The following is a 15,664-nucleotide window of genomic DNA, read 5'->3' as shown; positions in this document are numbered from 1 at the left end:
CCAGGTGTACTGTACATTTGTTTTTATGTGCTAGTAAATGCCCATGTCTTATTGAAGGCAGATCTGTTGGGTTCACTGGGTTTAGTGCTTGAATGTTTGGTCATTCCTGTCATTGTTAAAAGGCAATTGTATGATGTGTGGGCTCTTCAAGTCTCATACAGCGCTAGTTTAACATGAACACATGATTCCAAAATAACATTCACTTCACAAAACGCCTGAGACACATGGTAATTTTAAAGGGTAGAGAGATTAGCACTCTTAGCAAATGTGATTGCTTTTATATTTGTCAACTGCCACAGTTGTTGACTTATTGTAACCATTTTAGTTCTTGATCCTGCTTTGCATTTTAACTGGTTATTGCTTTCACTTGTTTGTAATGTGTGATATTTGTATTGTTTTGTATTCTTTGTTTATTGTTGTAACAGTGTTTCATGCTGCTCTCTATTAATAATAATAATTAGGCCTATGTGATCCTGCCGGGGAAATTCAGTTTTCAGCCTCACCCAGCTGATTGCCGCCCAATTGGTCAGACTTCAGTGCAGGGGTAGAGCAGTTAGAGGCTAAGTGTCTTGCTCAGGGACACCTCAACACGTTGCCTTTCTACCCATTCAGCTATGGCCGCCCGCCATATATGATGAAAAGCAGTTATTACATTTGAACTTGCATGTTCAGCTGGAGACCTGTTACATAAAATATACCTAATTAGTTACTGCACATCTTCTGTATTTGTGCATATATTATATGCAATCGACTTGTAATACTGTTCTTGTGGAATATAATTTATTATCTTACTGATACAATAGTTGCGACACGTGTTTGTTGTTTTCAGAGGTCATCACAACCCTTACCTCATGTTTTAGTGAATACATTATTAACAAATTGCTGGGAAGCAGGCGATAATTAAAGCGAGAGACTCAATTTACTCTCTAATTATACAACACGTCTGCTTGGAGCACTGCACGTGGCTACACAGTTGTGGGATGGATTAGTTGGCACCTGGCTGGCAACGCTTGTAAACGTGTGCCACTCATTAAACAGACAAACACAGGAATAAAGATCTCGGCGCCCTCCCACAGCCCAGCCTCACCGTGAAACCTATTGTTACACTGTCATTGTTTTCAGGTGTTTCTGTGTTTAATGTTTTTGCTTCATCTTATTCTACTAGAATTATTCTCTTTTCTTTTCTTACTTTAACACTTGGGATGGTCTAGGTTCGGTTGTGAGGGTGAACTTTCAAGATCACATTGTCATCAATGGCAGTATGCTGCGATAAGTTTAATAGATCAGTCTTTGTAACATCAGTGGGAACTAGCGATGTCAAATTCAAGGTTGTGTTTTATTGTTGCATCTTGTGTACAGGTACACAAGAGTAACACTTATTTTTGTTCTGCTTCCTTCAGACAAGCAGATGTCATATGATTGCATGTTAATGCCCTTCTCACGCAAATCCACTAAAAAAAACAGAAAAAAGTTTTCCTCTGCATTGACATTTTCCTCATGAAATGTATTTCTACATGAAACCATGTTGTGTATTTCAGACGCAGACAGGCAGGATGCCATCAACCTGTTCCTCCAGGTCTATCAGCCCTCAGAGTCCAAGCCCCATCTGTGGGAGCTGCCCACTGACTTTTATCTGCATCATAGGAGCTCCATGGCTCTGCCCCAAGAAAGACGCTGGTACACACACACACACACACACACACACACACACACACACACACACACACACACGTGTAAAATATATATGTATAAAATACAGCCTGCATAGAGTTGGACTTACTGTAGGTAGGGGTAAAGGTATCAGTCCACGTCTCGTCCCTTGAGTGGAATATGTATGGGTATTTGAGTAATAAATTATGTTATTATAAAGACGTTAATGGAAATGTATAAGTAAGTTGTTCTTTGAAGCTGAGACAAGTGAGATGTGCATGCATGTCTACAACACTTGTCCTCAGAGCCAACCCAGAACTAGCCTGCCAGCCTTGTTTTGAGTTACTTCAAGCAGGCTATTGGATGCAGTAATCTAAATGACATGTTGAGCATGGTGGGCAGGAAGATGTCCCCCCTTATTATGTTTTTGTGACCCAAGTTGAGGGCCTTTTTACGGCATGGGTTCTCCGAGGCGAGCCGTCTAGAAGAGGGTCTATCTCTCTGTGTGCCTGGAAGTAATCTCACATTTATTCAGCATGACATGAACGCATAGCCTGCTGCTAATCGTGCTGTGACCTGAGACAAGGGCGTGGCTGCACAACACTAAGCTGGACCTCTGATGATGATACACGAAAGAGGAATAAGCTGCGCCACATATCAATTCTACAGCCAACTCTTGATATTCTCCCTCTTATCACTCGCTCTCATAACACTTTATAAGGTTTGACCTTGTTCACTGTCATTTCTGCGTGATGTGTTACGTGTGTGAGAGATAGACCATCACCACCATCCAGCTTGTATAATAACTGATATAATACTGCCTGTACGTTACTAGTTTATATAGAGAGGCTCAGCCATTATGTGGGTGAAAATTTAGTTATGGTCACACACTGTGGGGTTTCTCTAAAGGTCTCACAAAGTACAACAGCCTGCATGCACACCAAATCATAACCTTGTACAGTATACTCAGATTGGTTATATTGAATAAAAGGCTGTTGCGTTCAGTTGTCAAGGCAGGTCATTCTGAGCCAATTTGTCATATGAGGTTTATGTAACATTATGTATTCAGGTGTCCTAAATACTCTGTATTCAGTGGAAATGTTTCTCTAAGGCGCTAATTCATTCATTTACATGACATTTTTCCCTCTCCAGCTATACCTTTTGGTGGTCAGAAGCAATCCTACCCTTCCTGCCTGTGGCTTATGATGAAGGTGCAGTATCTTTTCAATCTGATAATCAGTGGTTATGTATGACTGTTTCCTGGCATTATTGTGATACCATTGACCCATTTACATGTATGTGTGTCTGTCTGGGGGACTCAAGGTAAATCTCTCAAATCGCTGGACCAATCAGCGTCACATCTTTTGTAATAGTACACAGTGCCAGTAGGCCACAGACGTACCTCCACACACAAAAAATGTCCACATATCTTTTATACTTTTTAAAATATTTAACTTAACTTAACTTGAATAGGACTCTAGTGGTTAAACATAGTTGTTTGTGTGTGTGTGTGTGTGTGTGTGTGTGTGTGTGTGTGTGTGTGTGTGTGTGTGTGTAGTCCCCTGTGAGGAAAATATGAAGAAGATACGTGTGAAGAGAGTGAACCGCTATGAAGAGAGCGTTGACATCTATACAGAGTTCTTCAAGCCCTATGAACTCACCTCATTTGACGACACCTTCTGCATTGCCATGACCAACTCTGCAAGGTGGCCACACACACACGCACACATTATTTTCTCTCTTTACAAAACATTACAGTATGTATAAAAACAGGACCAAAGGGTCATCCACACCAAGAGCATTAACAACATGAATTCTTGTATGCTTATTTTGGGCATTTTATAATAGGTGAGCATAAAAATAGATTATCCACAATCTTATAGACTGACTACTTTTGTTATTTGACGTACAATGAAGTAATAGGATTTAAGTGGTTAATTATTATGATAACTATGAATATATGATTGTTTGAAAAAATGTTTTAGCTGAAGTGGATTGCAGCGTCCACACCACCATTATAACGACGACAACACTAGCCACTCAGGGGATCACTTTCAAAACGATTTATAGAAACGCTGACAGCCAATCAAAATCCATCAGAATTTGAAGGGTGTCGTGTTCGTCAGATCACATTCAAAACATCACATGTTCAACATGTCAGATGAGATTGCTGAATGCTGAGAGACTCATCATTGAGGTGAAAAGAAAAAAATCTGTTTGATAAAAACTAGTTGATGATCATAAGGATACCATCAAATTGATGTAGACTAATTGCACAATATGAATAACATTTATCTTCAAAAAAGGACAACTCTCGTAACAGAGTTGGTGCCAAAAAAGATAATGATCAAGGTATTCTTGTTGTTGTTGGAAAAATAAGTCTATAGTTGTGTACAGTACAGGCCTTCACACCAGCCTTAATCAGCTGCCTGTGCATCACAAATAATGTTGAGGACATAAGGTCGTTAAACACACGGCAAGCGGTTCACACGGGCGGTACCACTCGGATCAGCAGTGATCGCGCCGCGATCATTGTTGTTTTTTTCTTCCTGCGCGGTGTGGTGAAAATAAAATCTCACCACAATCCAGCTCTTGCCGCCGCGCGCGTGCACAAACGAGCACGCGCGCGAGAATTTCACGGGCCGCGCCCGCCTTCCTCACCACCCCTCAACTTCTCCGCGCCTTGCTAAACTAATGGCCATTTCAAGTAATTTTTTTTTGTTTTTCAGGAAAAATAAAAAACTCATCAAAAACAAAACTATAGGATATTTCTTAATCATTTCACCCAAAATGTTTATAACAAATTATGACTATTTAAATAGAAATAACACTGTCTGTCAGTTATGTAACATAAGAGATTTAAATAGGTTTAAATAGGATTAAATCTGACTTAGGCCAAAAAAAAAGCAAAACAAATTACAGAATGGCCTAAATCAGTAAATAATTTGGCTTAAGTCACAAAACCATGTGACTTAGGCCAAAAAAAAGGCCTATTTTGGCCTAAGTCACACTAGGGAGTTAGGCCATTATACTAAAAGGGGAGTGAACAGCATGATCCTTTTCAATTAGGAGATGGGCGATTTTAACAGAGGTGGCCAGTGTCATGAGGAGCTGACTTAGGAAAAAATATCATTTTCCTCAAAAAATGAATTAGGCCATTAGTTTAGCAAGGCGACGATATGAGGGCTGAATTCTACCCCACTGATTGATTTGTTTTTTCCTTCCCTTTCTGCTCAGTGCTGCATCTATCTCAAAACCTTAAAAAGTATCAGATCTCTTAAAAGTAAGATAATGATTGATCGATCATTCTAAATGACACTTATGATACTGCCTCGCCTGGGATGCCAAGTCATACATTTACCATTTCATGGTTCTTTAGTGCCATTATCCAAAGCGCTTTACATTGACCCATTCACACACAAGACAGTGGAGGCAACCATGCAAGGCATCAACCTGCTCATAGGGAACAGTTAGGGTTTCAGTGTTTTCATTAAGAACACCCAAAAACCGGCCAATCTAACTCCTGAGCCACTGTCGCCCAGTCACCAACATCTTTACATTTCTTTTTCTGTCCATTCAAAGGGAGTTTATGCCTAAAACGGTGGGAGTAGATCCAAGCCCCTTCACAGTACGCAAGCCAGAGGAGACGGCGAAGTCAGTGCTGGGGTAAGTGCTAGTGAGAGTGGTTGCACGCAACTTACACCCAACGCATCTGGATGTGTGTGGTGTGGTGTTTTATTTATTGTATGCAGTGGTGGACAGAGTACTCAGTCTCAGTTCTTGGGTCAAAGTATAGATACTCCTGTTCAAATATTACTCAACTACAAGTGAAAGTTGCGCAGTCAAATTTGTACTTGAGTTAAAGTACTGGAGTACTTGCTTTTAAATATATATTTATGTATTCAAAAGTATGTGCTTTTTAAAAAATACTTGAGTATTCAAAAGTACATGCTTTTGAAAATACATAAGTATTCAAAAGTACATACTTAAAGAAATACATAAGTATTCAAAAGTACAAATTGCAAAGTACATTTTATTTTTATTTATCTGCAAGCTCACAACGCTTCGCATCGCCACGCGTTGTGAGCTTGTAGATCGGCTGTTTTCACTATACAGTATTTGAAATAGTGCTTAAGCGGTTAATTCATAAGGTACTGTATTTCCCTTCCTAGAAATGTAGTGGAGTCAAAAGTACAATATTTGTCTTTGAAATGTAGTGGATTGAAAGTCAATATCCAAAAAAACAAACACTCAAGTAAAGTACAGATACTCATGCTCAAAGAAAATTGTGTGTAATACAGTCCGTTGTTCCTATGTCACAGTGCCCTACAAGCTGCACGGTGTGCAGAAAACAAAAACAAGACACTTACAACCCACACGTGTTATCGCATTCATTAGGCATGCAACACAAACACATATAGGTATGCTTGCTGCTAGTACATTGTGTTTCATTACACCTCTCGGTATGTTTACTCGTCGCTGGTTCACGATAAGGCTATTTGACACACCACTAGTAGTTATTCATGATCGGCCCGTGTCAAATGTCATTGTTTTTCCTCAACGTTTTAGGGCTTAGATTAGGATCTGTTGTGTTCGGCTGATAGTCACAGTCAAAGGACATGCAGGTGTTGCAATTAGCTCTCAGACGTAGCACATTGATTCATTAAAAACAACCTCACCGTGTGGTGGTGTTTACCTAGGGCGGCTGTGGCGCAGGAGGTAGAGCAGGTCGTCCAATGATCCTTGGGTCGGCGGTTCGAATCCCAGCTCCTCCTGTCCACATGTCGAAGTGTCCTTGGGCAAGACACTGAACCCTACATTGCCTCCAATGATTCGGTCGGCGCTAGCTTGCCACCATTGGTGTGTGAATGTGGGAAAAGTGGGGACGCTGGCGTCGACTGTTCGCCGCTCCACCTCCCAATGTCCCCCCCTGTATGAATGAATGAACCATTGTAAAGCGCTTTGAGTAAGTTTGAGTACTTAGAAAAGCGCCATAAAATGCAATTCATTATTATTATTATTACCTGCTGCTGGCCTCACTCATGCTCCACGTGTCCTGTTTCCTGTTTCACTCCGGTTTGAATGGTTTTTGTATTTTCCTATGTATCTTTTCCCCCCCCCCTCTATTTTTATTATTATTTATTTCCTTGATATTTCAATTTTCCTCTGGAGCAGTTAACAGTTTATATCTGTTTGTAAAATACTCTTTTTAGCCAAAAGACTTTGGCTTCTTGAGCCTGCATAAAACCCACGATGGGGAATGGGGATTTCGCAGCATAATCGAAAGGCCAGGGATATACTGTACCTGAACTTAGCAAATCACCTATCACATACAGCAAATGTATGTTTGAATAACTGTACACTACATTCTTCTTCTGGGGGTCCCCGGCACAAAACCTTTTCAGATGGGGGGTCCGCGGCCAAATACATATCAATTTGGGGGTCCTTGACTTGAAAAGGTTTGACAACCACTGCTTTACGTTATACATTTTGTGTGTGCGTGTGCACACATTTACAGCAACAAGAGCAACAAGGAGGAGACGGTGCTCCAACGGAAGACTGCAGCCAGCGCGCCTCCTCCCCCGAGCGAGGAGGCCATCTCCAGCACGTCAGAGGACGACTCCGAGGAGGACCGCGACGACGACGGGGCCGTGTCGCAGCGCTCCACTCCCATCAAACTCTTCACAGAGTCTGGAGAGAGCTGCCGCACACAGGAGGTATGCACAACACACACGCACATACGGTACGTGCCCCACATAAACACCCATCTTTGGTTGGGATCCGGAACCGAATACATAACAACATTGAGGAACCGGAATCGGTTTCATCACATTTGGAACCTTTTTTTCCGGAACCGGTTATATCGCACTGTCAGAGCTGCAGTGTTGATTTCGTCGACTAAAACTATGACGAAACATGATCGTCGACTACCTTTTTTCACTGACGAAAACTACGTAAAAAACAGACAATTGGACTCGAGTCATAGTGACTCGACTCGAGTCTGACTCGAGTCGCATATTTGACGACTTGCGACTCGACTCGGACTTTGAAGGTAAAGACTTGCGACTCGACTCGGACTTGGAAGGTAAAAGACCAACGAGACTTGAGACTCGACTCGGACTTGCTAGCCAATGACTCCCGACTCGACTCGACTTGAGACAAGATGACTCTAATGACTCGTTTAGTTTTTTCCCCTATGAATGATCTGTGTGTGAAATGCGCTCTTTCTTTATACAAACCCATGCTCACTCTACCGCAAATGCCTCTCTCTCTTTATACAACCCCATGCTCACTCTACCGCAAATGTGCTCTCTCTCTTTATATAAACCCATGCTCACTCTACCGCAAATGCGCTATCTCTCTTTATACAACCCCATGCTCACTCTACCGCAAATGTGCTCTCTCTCTTTATATAAACCCATACTCACTCTACCGCAAATGCGCTATCTCTCTTTATACAAACCCATGCTCACTCTACCACAAACGCCACCACCACTCCCAGCGGGGTCATTTTGATTCTATGACGGCTGCCATCTAGTTATCATCAGTGCCAGTGTTGTGAGGAAAAACAAGCAACCAGGTCTAGGAAAACCAGCCCAAAAGAAGCGAGTCAAGCGACTATGGGCCACATGAGCACTCTAACATATACATCAGCTATTTGAAAATAGCAGATCTACAAGCTCACAACGCCTCCCGATGCAACTAAGTCGTTCGTGTTTTGTTTATGACCCCAGCCACCCCAACAACAACAGTAGCACCAGCCAGCGAGATATACGTACTTGTAAACATGAAAGTCACTCACCACTGTCGAATTTACTTTATCCATGGTAACAGCAATAAAGTCTTAGTCCATTTTTTTGGTGCGCAACACAACCCTCGTTTAAGTGAATTGCTTTCACCTGCTGCTGCTGTGCAGAGTGTGCGCTACAGGGCATATCTCCGCCAAGCCAGGGTGACCTACCCAGGCTCATGAAATTCATATGCAGGCATAGTAGCCAATTAGAATGAAATCTGCAAAAACGGACTCATATACTGATACAGAACCATATATTGGCTATATATTATGGCTGTCGGGTGGAAATCTTGTATGTTCCTTTTTCATTATTATTTAAAAACAATTTGAAATCGTGAAAATAGCCAATCTACAAGCTGTAATTATTTAATAATTAAGAAATACTATATTTTAAAGACTGAAAAATCAACTAAAGTCAATATTAGAGCAAGTTCATTCACATTTCATTTGAATGAAAATAACTTGTGGGTAAAATTCATTCTGTGAATCTAATGTGATTAATGTGACCCCTACTTCAGTCAGTGAAGTCCAGGGCTGAATGTGACATATTGAGACCTATGTAACTAAATATTGGTCATTTGCCAACACATTATTTTGTGAAATAAATGGGTTATATTTCACAGATAGTTATACTATTCTTATAATATATTAAAATACAATCATCCTTAACCTTCAAGTTAAATGCATTATTGACTTGCCCACAACAGAAAGACTTGGGACTCGACTTGGACTTGGGACCAAATGACTTGGGACTCGACTTGGACTCGGACCGGAGGGTTGGATTGACTTGGGACTCGACTTGGACTTGGGACCAAATGACTTGGGACTCGACTTGGGACTCGGACCTGAGGGTTGGATTGACTTGGGACTCGACTTGGACTTGGGACCAAATGACTTGGGACTCGACTTGGACTTGGGACCAAATGACTTGGGACTCGACTTGGACTCGGACCGGAGCGACTTGAACAATTGTCTGGTAAAAACTAAATACAAGCTATGATGACTAAAACTAAGACTAAATATAGTGACAATTTCGTCAACAAATAAAAACTAGACATTTTACGGAGGGACGAGAGTGGAGAAGAGATCCAGTAGAACTAAAAGACAAGTCATTTGATGTTTGGTTGCGCTTGGGTGTTGTGCTCTGAAAATAGCAAATCTACAAGCTCACAACGCGTCGCTTGTAGATCGGCTATTTTCAGCATGCAACCAAGTGTAAAATCAGCCATTACGACGCCATCAAGGTACCGCCAAAATACATTTTAGTCGACTAAATCAACTGTAGATTTAGTCGGCTATAATCTTACGATATTTAGTCGACTAAAACTAGACAAAAACTAAAACATTTCAGATGACAAAAATATGACAAACTAATTGAATTTTATTCAAAAGACTTTGACTAAAACTGAATAAAAATTAGCTGTCAAAATCAACACTGTCAGAGCTGATATGTGGAATTCAATTACGATACCGGTGGTTCTCCAACTTGTTTATTTCAAAGACCACCATAACTCTAGAGTGTACAAATGGAACCCAATGGATCTGTAAGGGTCCATTTTAGAACCACTACAATAAACAATACTGTATACGATTGAATTTGTATTGTGTTCATAATGGCCAAAATTACAACAAAAAAATATATATATAGGAATCGTTAAAGGGAACCGTTAAGGAATTGGGACGTTAGGAGGGAATCTTTAAGGAACGGAATCGTTCAAATACTTAATCCCAACCCACATACCGATCACATGCATGTTGTACAGTATGCGCCTTAATTGCTAGGCCAGTGGCACCTCCGCTTTTGAGATTTTCAAGTAGGCCCTGAGACAGAAAAGTTTGGGAACCGCTGGGATAGTGTGTCCACATAATCGCAATCGGAACATCCCCAGTTCAATTCCCCGCTGGAGACCTTTGTTGCATGTCATTCCTCCTCGCTGATATCAGCTTCTAATTCAGTCATTACTATCTAAATAGTAATGACCAAAACTTGCTTACAAATCTAACAAAAAATGTCAATGTCATTGAACACATTGTGTCAGACAGCATAATATTAGACGGCAAATGCCTTGTGGAATTCTACCGACCCCACTTGTGGTTGGTCCTGCTGTTTCCCTTCCACTCCTGGCTGTGGCTTATAGTCTACAAATGATGTGTGTCAGACAGCACCATGTTAAATGGAAAATTGCCCTTTGATATCCTATATCATCTCATATATCTATAAATGCTGTGCGTGTGCGTGTGTGTGTGTGTGTGTGTGTGTGTGTATGTGTGTGTGTGTCGCGCATAACTCAAGCACCATCTGACCAATCAACTTCAAATGTGGGTGTTTTATCAAGGACCCGAGGGTGTGTTATGCCGATATATATTTAATGGATATGGAAATCTCTGTGTCTGTCTGTCTGTGTCCTTATACCCATGTATGGAGATTTCTGAGGACATCATTAGGTCATCTGGCCTATTGATGGCTGGCCTCCAAGTACTATGCACTAAGTATACTACAACGGGTAGTACATAACTGGACGGGCATGCGTTCCCAACAGGGATCTAACCACCAGGAACGCACAGTACAAAAACTGCACAAATAACAAAGACTTGAGACAGTGAGATGCGCTGTAACCAATAACGGATTTGAGAAGGCACGTCAGAAAGCCTGTGTTCTGATAAAGCCTCTCTTGACATATCATAGTTGATTAACAGAGAAGAGCAACCTGCCTAGCTTGTCGCTTTTACTGCTACTTGATTGCATGTCATGTCATGCCTTCATGAGGCCTGAGGGAAATGTCACAATGTCTCAAAATATGCCTCTTGAAGCATGATTCCTTCCCTTGCAAATGAGACTGGGGGATTGTACTGATTACATTTTCTCCCAGAAAATAACATTTTAATGTCTCTCTCTTTCTCACTCTCTGCATCAGAAGGAAGAGTTTTCATGAAATAGGGCTTCTACACGCGAGTGATGGTTATTATCAATGATAACTTGCTCTCTACTAACATACCTGGCTAAAAAGATTGGTGATATTAGGGTAGACATTAGTGGTGCATTGGGGAGGAGTCTCAACTCAGGCCTCCTTCATGATACAGAATGAGAATACATACAGTACACCATATAACCATATTATTTCCCATAAAGTGTTTGGGTTGAAAAGGTATTTATGGTAGTTTACTGTTTTACACTAAGCAGTATTTAGCTGGAGTTACATGAACACTTTTGTCCATTCCAATTAAAGATTTAGGGTCAGCCTTTAATCGGAACAGCTGTCACACGGCCTGAGTGTAACTGCGGTGACGATTATGAATACATTGCATTCATTGGCTTTCTTTTGCACGCGATTGAACAACTTCCCTAACGATGTATCTATCATCTGTTCAGCGAGGTATTTGCCGTTATTGTGCCCTTAATCAAGCAGCAGCATGATAACAATCTATGCTTCGTTCTACTGGGATGAATGAAGAGGAGAAGGCGATCACTATAATCTCTTTTTAGTGATGGTACTGCGTTAGTGCGGTACTGAGGTTAGGCCGATGCATAACCTTGCTGCCTCTGCCTCATTCTAAGACCAGAAATCGGTGGATGAAGGTCTGCAGCAAAGATTGGTGAAATAGAGTTCTGCTTTTGGTCCTGGTCTTGAATGGAAGCGAAACATTTGGATGACGTCATTTGTGAAGGACACAGCTACCAGATGTGGTAGCTGTGCTGAATACCGCCTTGTCTCTAATCAATTTGGCATACACAAAAGCACAGTAAGAGAGTTCACAAGTTTTATAAGGGCCACTCAAAGATCTGATCCAGATGCCAGAGGAAAATGAAGCATCAGAAATCACCAGTAGCTTCACCGCAGTGCATTTTAGCCCACAAAACATGGGAATGACGGTATGCCCATGTACAGTATGTATGCCCATGTATTCCATAACCATTAAAACATATATAAAATAATGTATCATTTATAATGATAAATTATGATATGAAACAACATACGACATGAATACCCCACACATTCTCCATAAAAAATTAATTGGCAAAATAAAGGGATGGCCTAGCATGCACAGACAATTTCTCTTTTGATCGGTTTGTGAAAATGTTTAAACTATCCATCTACAGCCGATTATAATTTCAATCGGTTTGGGTTTGTTTATTCTGATTGAGGTGTTTACTGTATATGTAGCATTATTATTTTTGCCAGACCCAAGGGGTCGGGCTTACATGAGGCTTTGTACCTGTTTCGTCCATACATGGGCATGGTCACTTTGTCCTCCGACCCCAGCCAAAAAAAAGTCTGTCACTTTGTCCTCCGGCCCCAGCCCAAAAAAAATCTGTCCCCCAAAAAAGTCTGTCCATACATGGGCATAGAAGGGACACACGTCGTGCGAAGCCCGGCCATTCAGATTTCAACCACTAGGGGTCTGGCAGTACCAGGTCTCCTGGTTCCCTTTTTGTTGCCAGACCCAAGGGGTCGGGCTTACATGAGGCTTTGTATCTGTTTTCTCCATACATGGGCATGGTCACTTTGTCCCCCGGACCCAGCCAAAAAACGAACTATTCATGACATCATTATTATGTCACATACTAGGACTTCATTCTGGGTCTGGCAGAACCAGGTCTCCTGGTCTTGTTGTATTACTGTTTGGGCTTTTGAACAGATTAGTATTAGAATGCTAGTGTCCATGTAAATGTGGTTTTTTTCGGCCTGGCGAGAGGGTATGTTTTACCCCCTGTCCGTCCGTCCGTGTGTCCGTGTGTCCATCTGTCTGCGAGCGGCTAATCTCCGGCACCGTTGGCCCGTTTGCTGCGAAACTGTGCACACACACTCCCTCGATGCCAATTCAGAACCTCTGCTCCAAATTTTTCACATGGGCCGGTTATAGCGCCACCAGGAGGCCGATTTGTGCAAAACCCATTTTTTGATACTACTCCTACAGATTTTTCCAAACATCACGCAAATCGATACACAGTATCTCTATAGTCATGTGATCAACACGGATCTGTCCGATTTCCCATATTCCATCTTCATTGGCTAAGGTTGGCTTCCAAAGTTTGCAGGATTGGTCCGTTTTGAACAAAATGCCTAAACTATGCACACAGCTTGTGATTTCCGTGAAATTTCACACGTACATTCCCACTAGGCCAAGGAAGAAATGCCACCCTCTTCACATTGGCCTGTTATAGCGCCACCAGCAGGTCTAATTTAGCAAAACACATTTTTGGAACAAAAGGCCTCAAATCATGAATGCAGTATCCGATTGCCGTGAAAGGCCTAAGAATAAATGGCACCCTCTTCACATTGGACTACTATAGCACCACCAGGATGCCACAATAACGTACCTGACCTGGCGGAGACCTGTGCTCCGAGGAGCACTTTTTCTAGTTGTGAGGTGTGTTCTCTCATCTGGTTGTGCCAGTCTCATTGACCACTTCAGATGCAAGGACACTTCATCAGGAGTGTAATTTGGTGCTCATACATGCACACACAGACATGACAAATTTGCATGAATCCCTTTGTAACTCAAGTTCTCACACTGTGTTGCCACAGCAACGGGCATGTTTCAATAATTTGCCATTGAAAGGGGTCTGTGCAAAATAATTGCAATTATCTCAAATAATTGTGATTTGGTCGATGATGTTATAATTGTGACAGTCCTATGGTGTATTGTTCCCAGAATGGACCATTACCAGGGCCTGTTGTCATACGGTGCAATATTCTCTAAATGTGTCACAGCTTCCCACGTCTGCTATTAACCGCAACACGTACATGTTACAAACACCCAGTGGCCCAAATTCTTCCCTATGGCAGTAGAATAATCCTGGTAATAAAAACCGATAGCAGGCCATGGTTATCATTAGCCCTATCTATACAGCAGTGGGAAATGAAAACATGTTAAAGTTTGAGAGAAGAATCCTCCCAGTGACGCAGGGCGGGAGCCATAAAAACCAGCAGAGCCGGAGTTCCAAAATCTTATTGTAAAGCTGTGTGTTGCCATAGTGACACAATTTCACGCAGCACGGATTGATTAAGAAAAAAAAACAATTCTGTGTGTCTTCATGGCCTGTGACCCCGATGCGAAGAAGTCAGGTGGAAGGACTCACGTTTTGTTATTGCCATCACGCAAGTTGGTATCCAGGGCACCTGTGGATTGGGGGCAATTAAACAAGCCTTCACTTGATGACGTTTGAGGTCTTAGGTATCCCCTGCTGTTTCAAAACAAGTCCCCATTAAGATGAGCTGCAATCTGTTGATCTGTACCGGTTGAGGACCGCTATTACTATTCTCTCATCCTCTTCTGGTATGTGGCACTTCAAGGACTTTTTATTTCGATACTTTTAGGGTGGGAGCAAAATAGGTGATGGGACAAATGATGCACAAATGATAAAAATTCAATTCAACCCACTGAGTAAATAAATTGCATCTTTGGCTGCGATTTGGTCTCAAGCACAATGAAACTTATGAAAGTTTGATAAAGGAGGCCCTTGATCTTATCGATGTTCACAGCCACGGATTCCCTCCTCACTCGGCTCCTTTCTTCCTTGCTGATTTATAATACAATCCCCCCTCTGTCTGGTGTCTGTCTGCTTTGGTCCTTGAGCAGGGAGCCGGTCATGAATATTTGTTGGCAGACAGTGGGCTCACGTGTTGTGCACGTGTCATGCACATGCATTTCGGCAGGCGTACGTCTCGTGCTGCAGGCTCTGAGGCTCTCCCGGAGAATGGATTGCCGCGGCACCAGCATAAACCAAATCTGATCAAATATTTAAACATCAGATCATTACTGTGTTCGCCTAGCAATTACACACACCCCTTCCATATTCCCCTATTTTTCTGTGTACGTGTTGATGCATACGAGAGTGATATTGAGCGTGCGTGTGTGCGCCCATGCATGTGCTCTCATACAGATTTATATTGTATACCTGTATGTATACCCATATCTGTATGTATGTATATACTGTATGTATACACCGCTGCAATATGTATGTCTGTAGGCTGCAACTTTAAATAATTTTCTTAGAGATTATCCTATTGATTACATTTTAAATAGAATAATCAAATAGTGCCATTTTCTGTGCAGAAAAAATCTAATTGATTGTTTTATAACTGACTAAATTGATTAGTCTGCCCTATTTTCGACTTGTGAAGCTTGTAGATCGGTTATTTTCATGTGTATATATATATATATTTATTATTGAAAATGTTTTTTTTTTTTTTTCAATGTTCCCCCAAAATCGATTAT

The 15,664-nt window shown here is 41.6% G+C and overlaps 1 protein-coding gene across 1 annotated transcript in view; it reads left to right on the top strand.

The window, feature by feature from the left end:
- Window positions 1–15,664, top strand: part of fig4a (FIG4 phosphoinositide 5-phosphatase a) — an 83,757-nt gene that overhangs the window by 48,098 nt on the left and 19,995 nt on the right. The window contains exons 16-20 of the mRNA XM_080453572.1: window positions 1,539–1,677; window positions 2,803–2,861; window positions 3,209–3,356; window positions 5,233–5,316; window positions 7,169–7,367. Of these exons, the coding sequence (XP_080309698.1) occupies window positions 1,539–1,677; window positions 2,803–2,861; window positions 3,209–3,356; window positions 5,233–5,316; window positions 7,169–7,367 (629 nt within the window). The remainder of the gene's footprint in view (window positions 1–1,538; window positions 1,678–2,802; window positions 2,862–3,208; window positions 3,357–5,232; window positions 5,317–7,168; window positions 7,368–15,664) is intronic.

The sequence above is a fragment of the Gymnoscopelus braueri genome, assembly GCF_963280865.1.
Source record: "Gymnoscopelus braueri genome assembly, chromosome: 16".
NCBI lineage: Eukaryota > Metazoa > Chordata > Actinopteri > Myctophiformes > Myctophidae > Gymnoscopelus > Gymnoscopelus braueri.
This window is presented reverse-complemented; position numbering and strand designations above follow the sequence as displayed.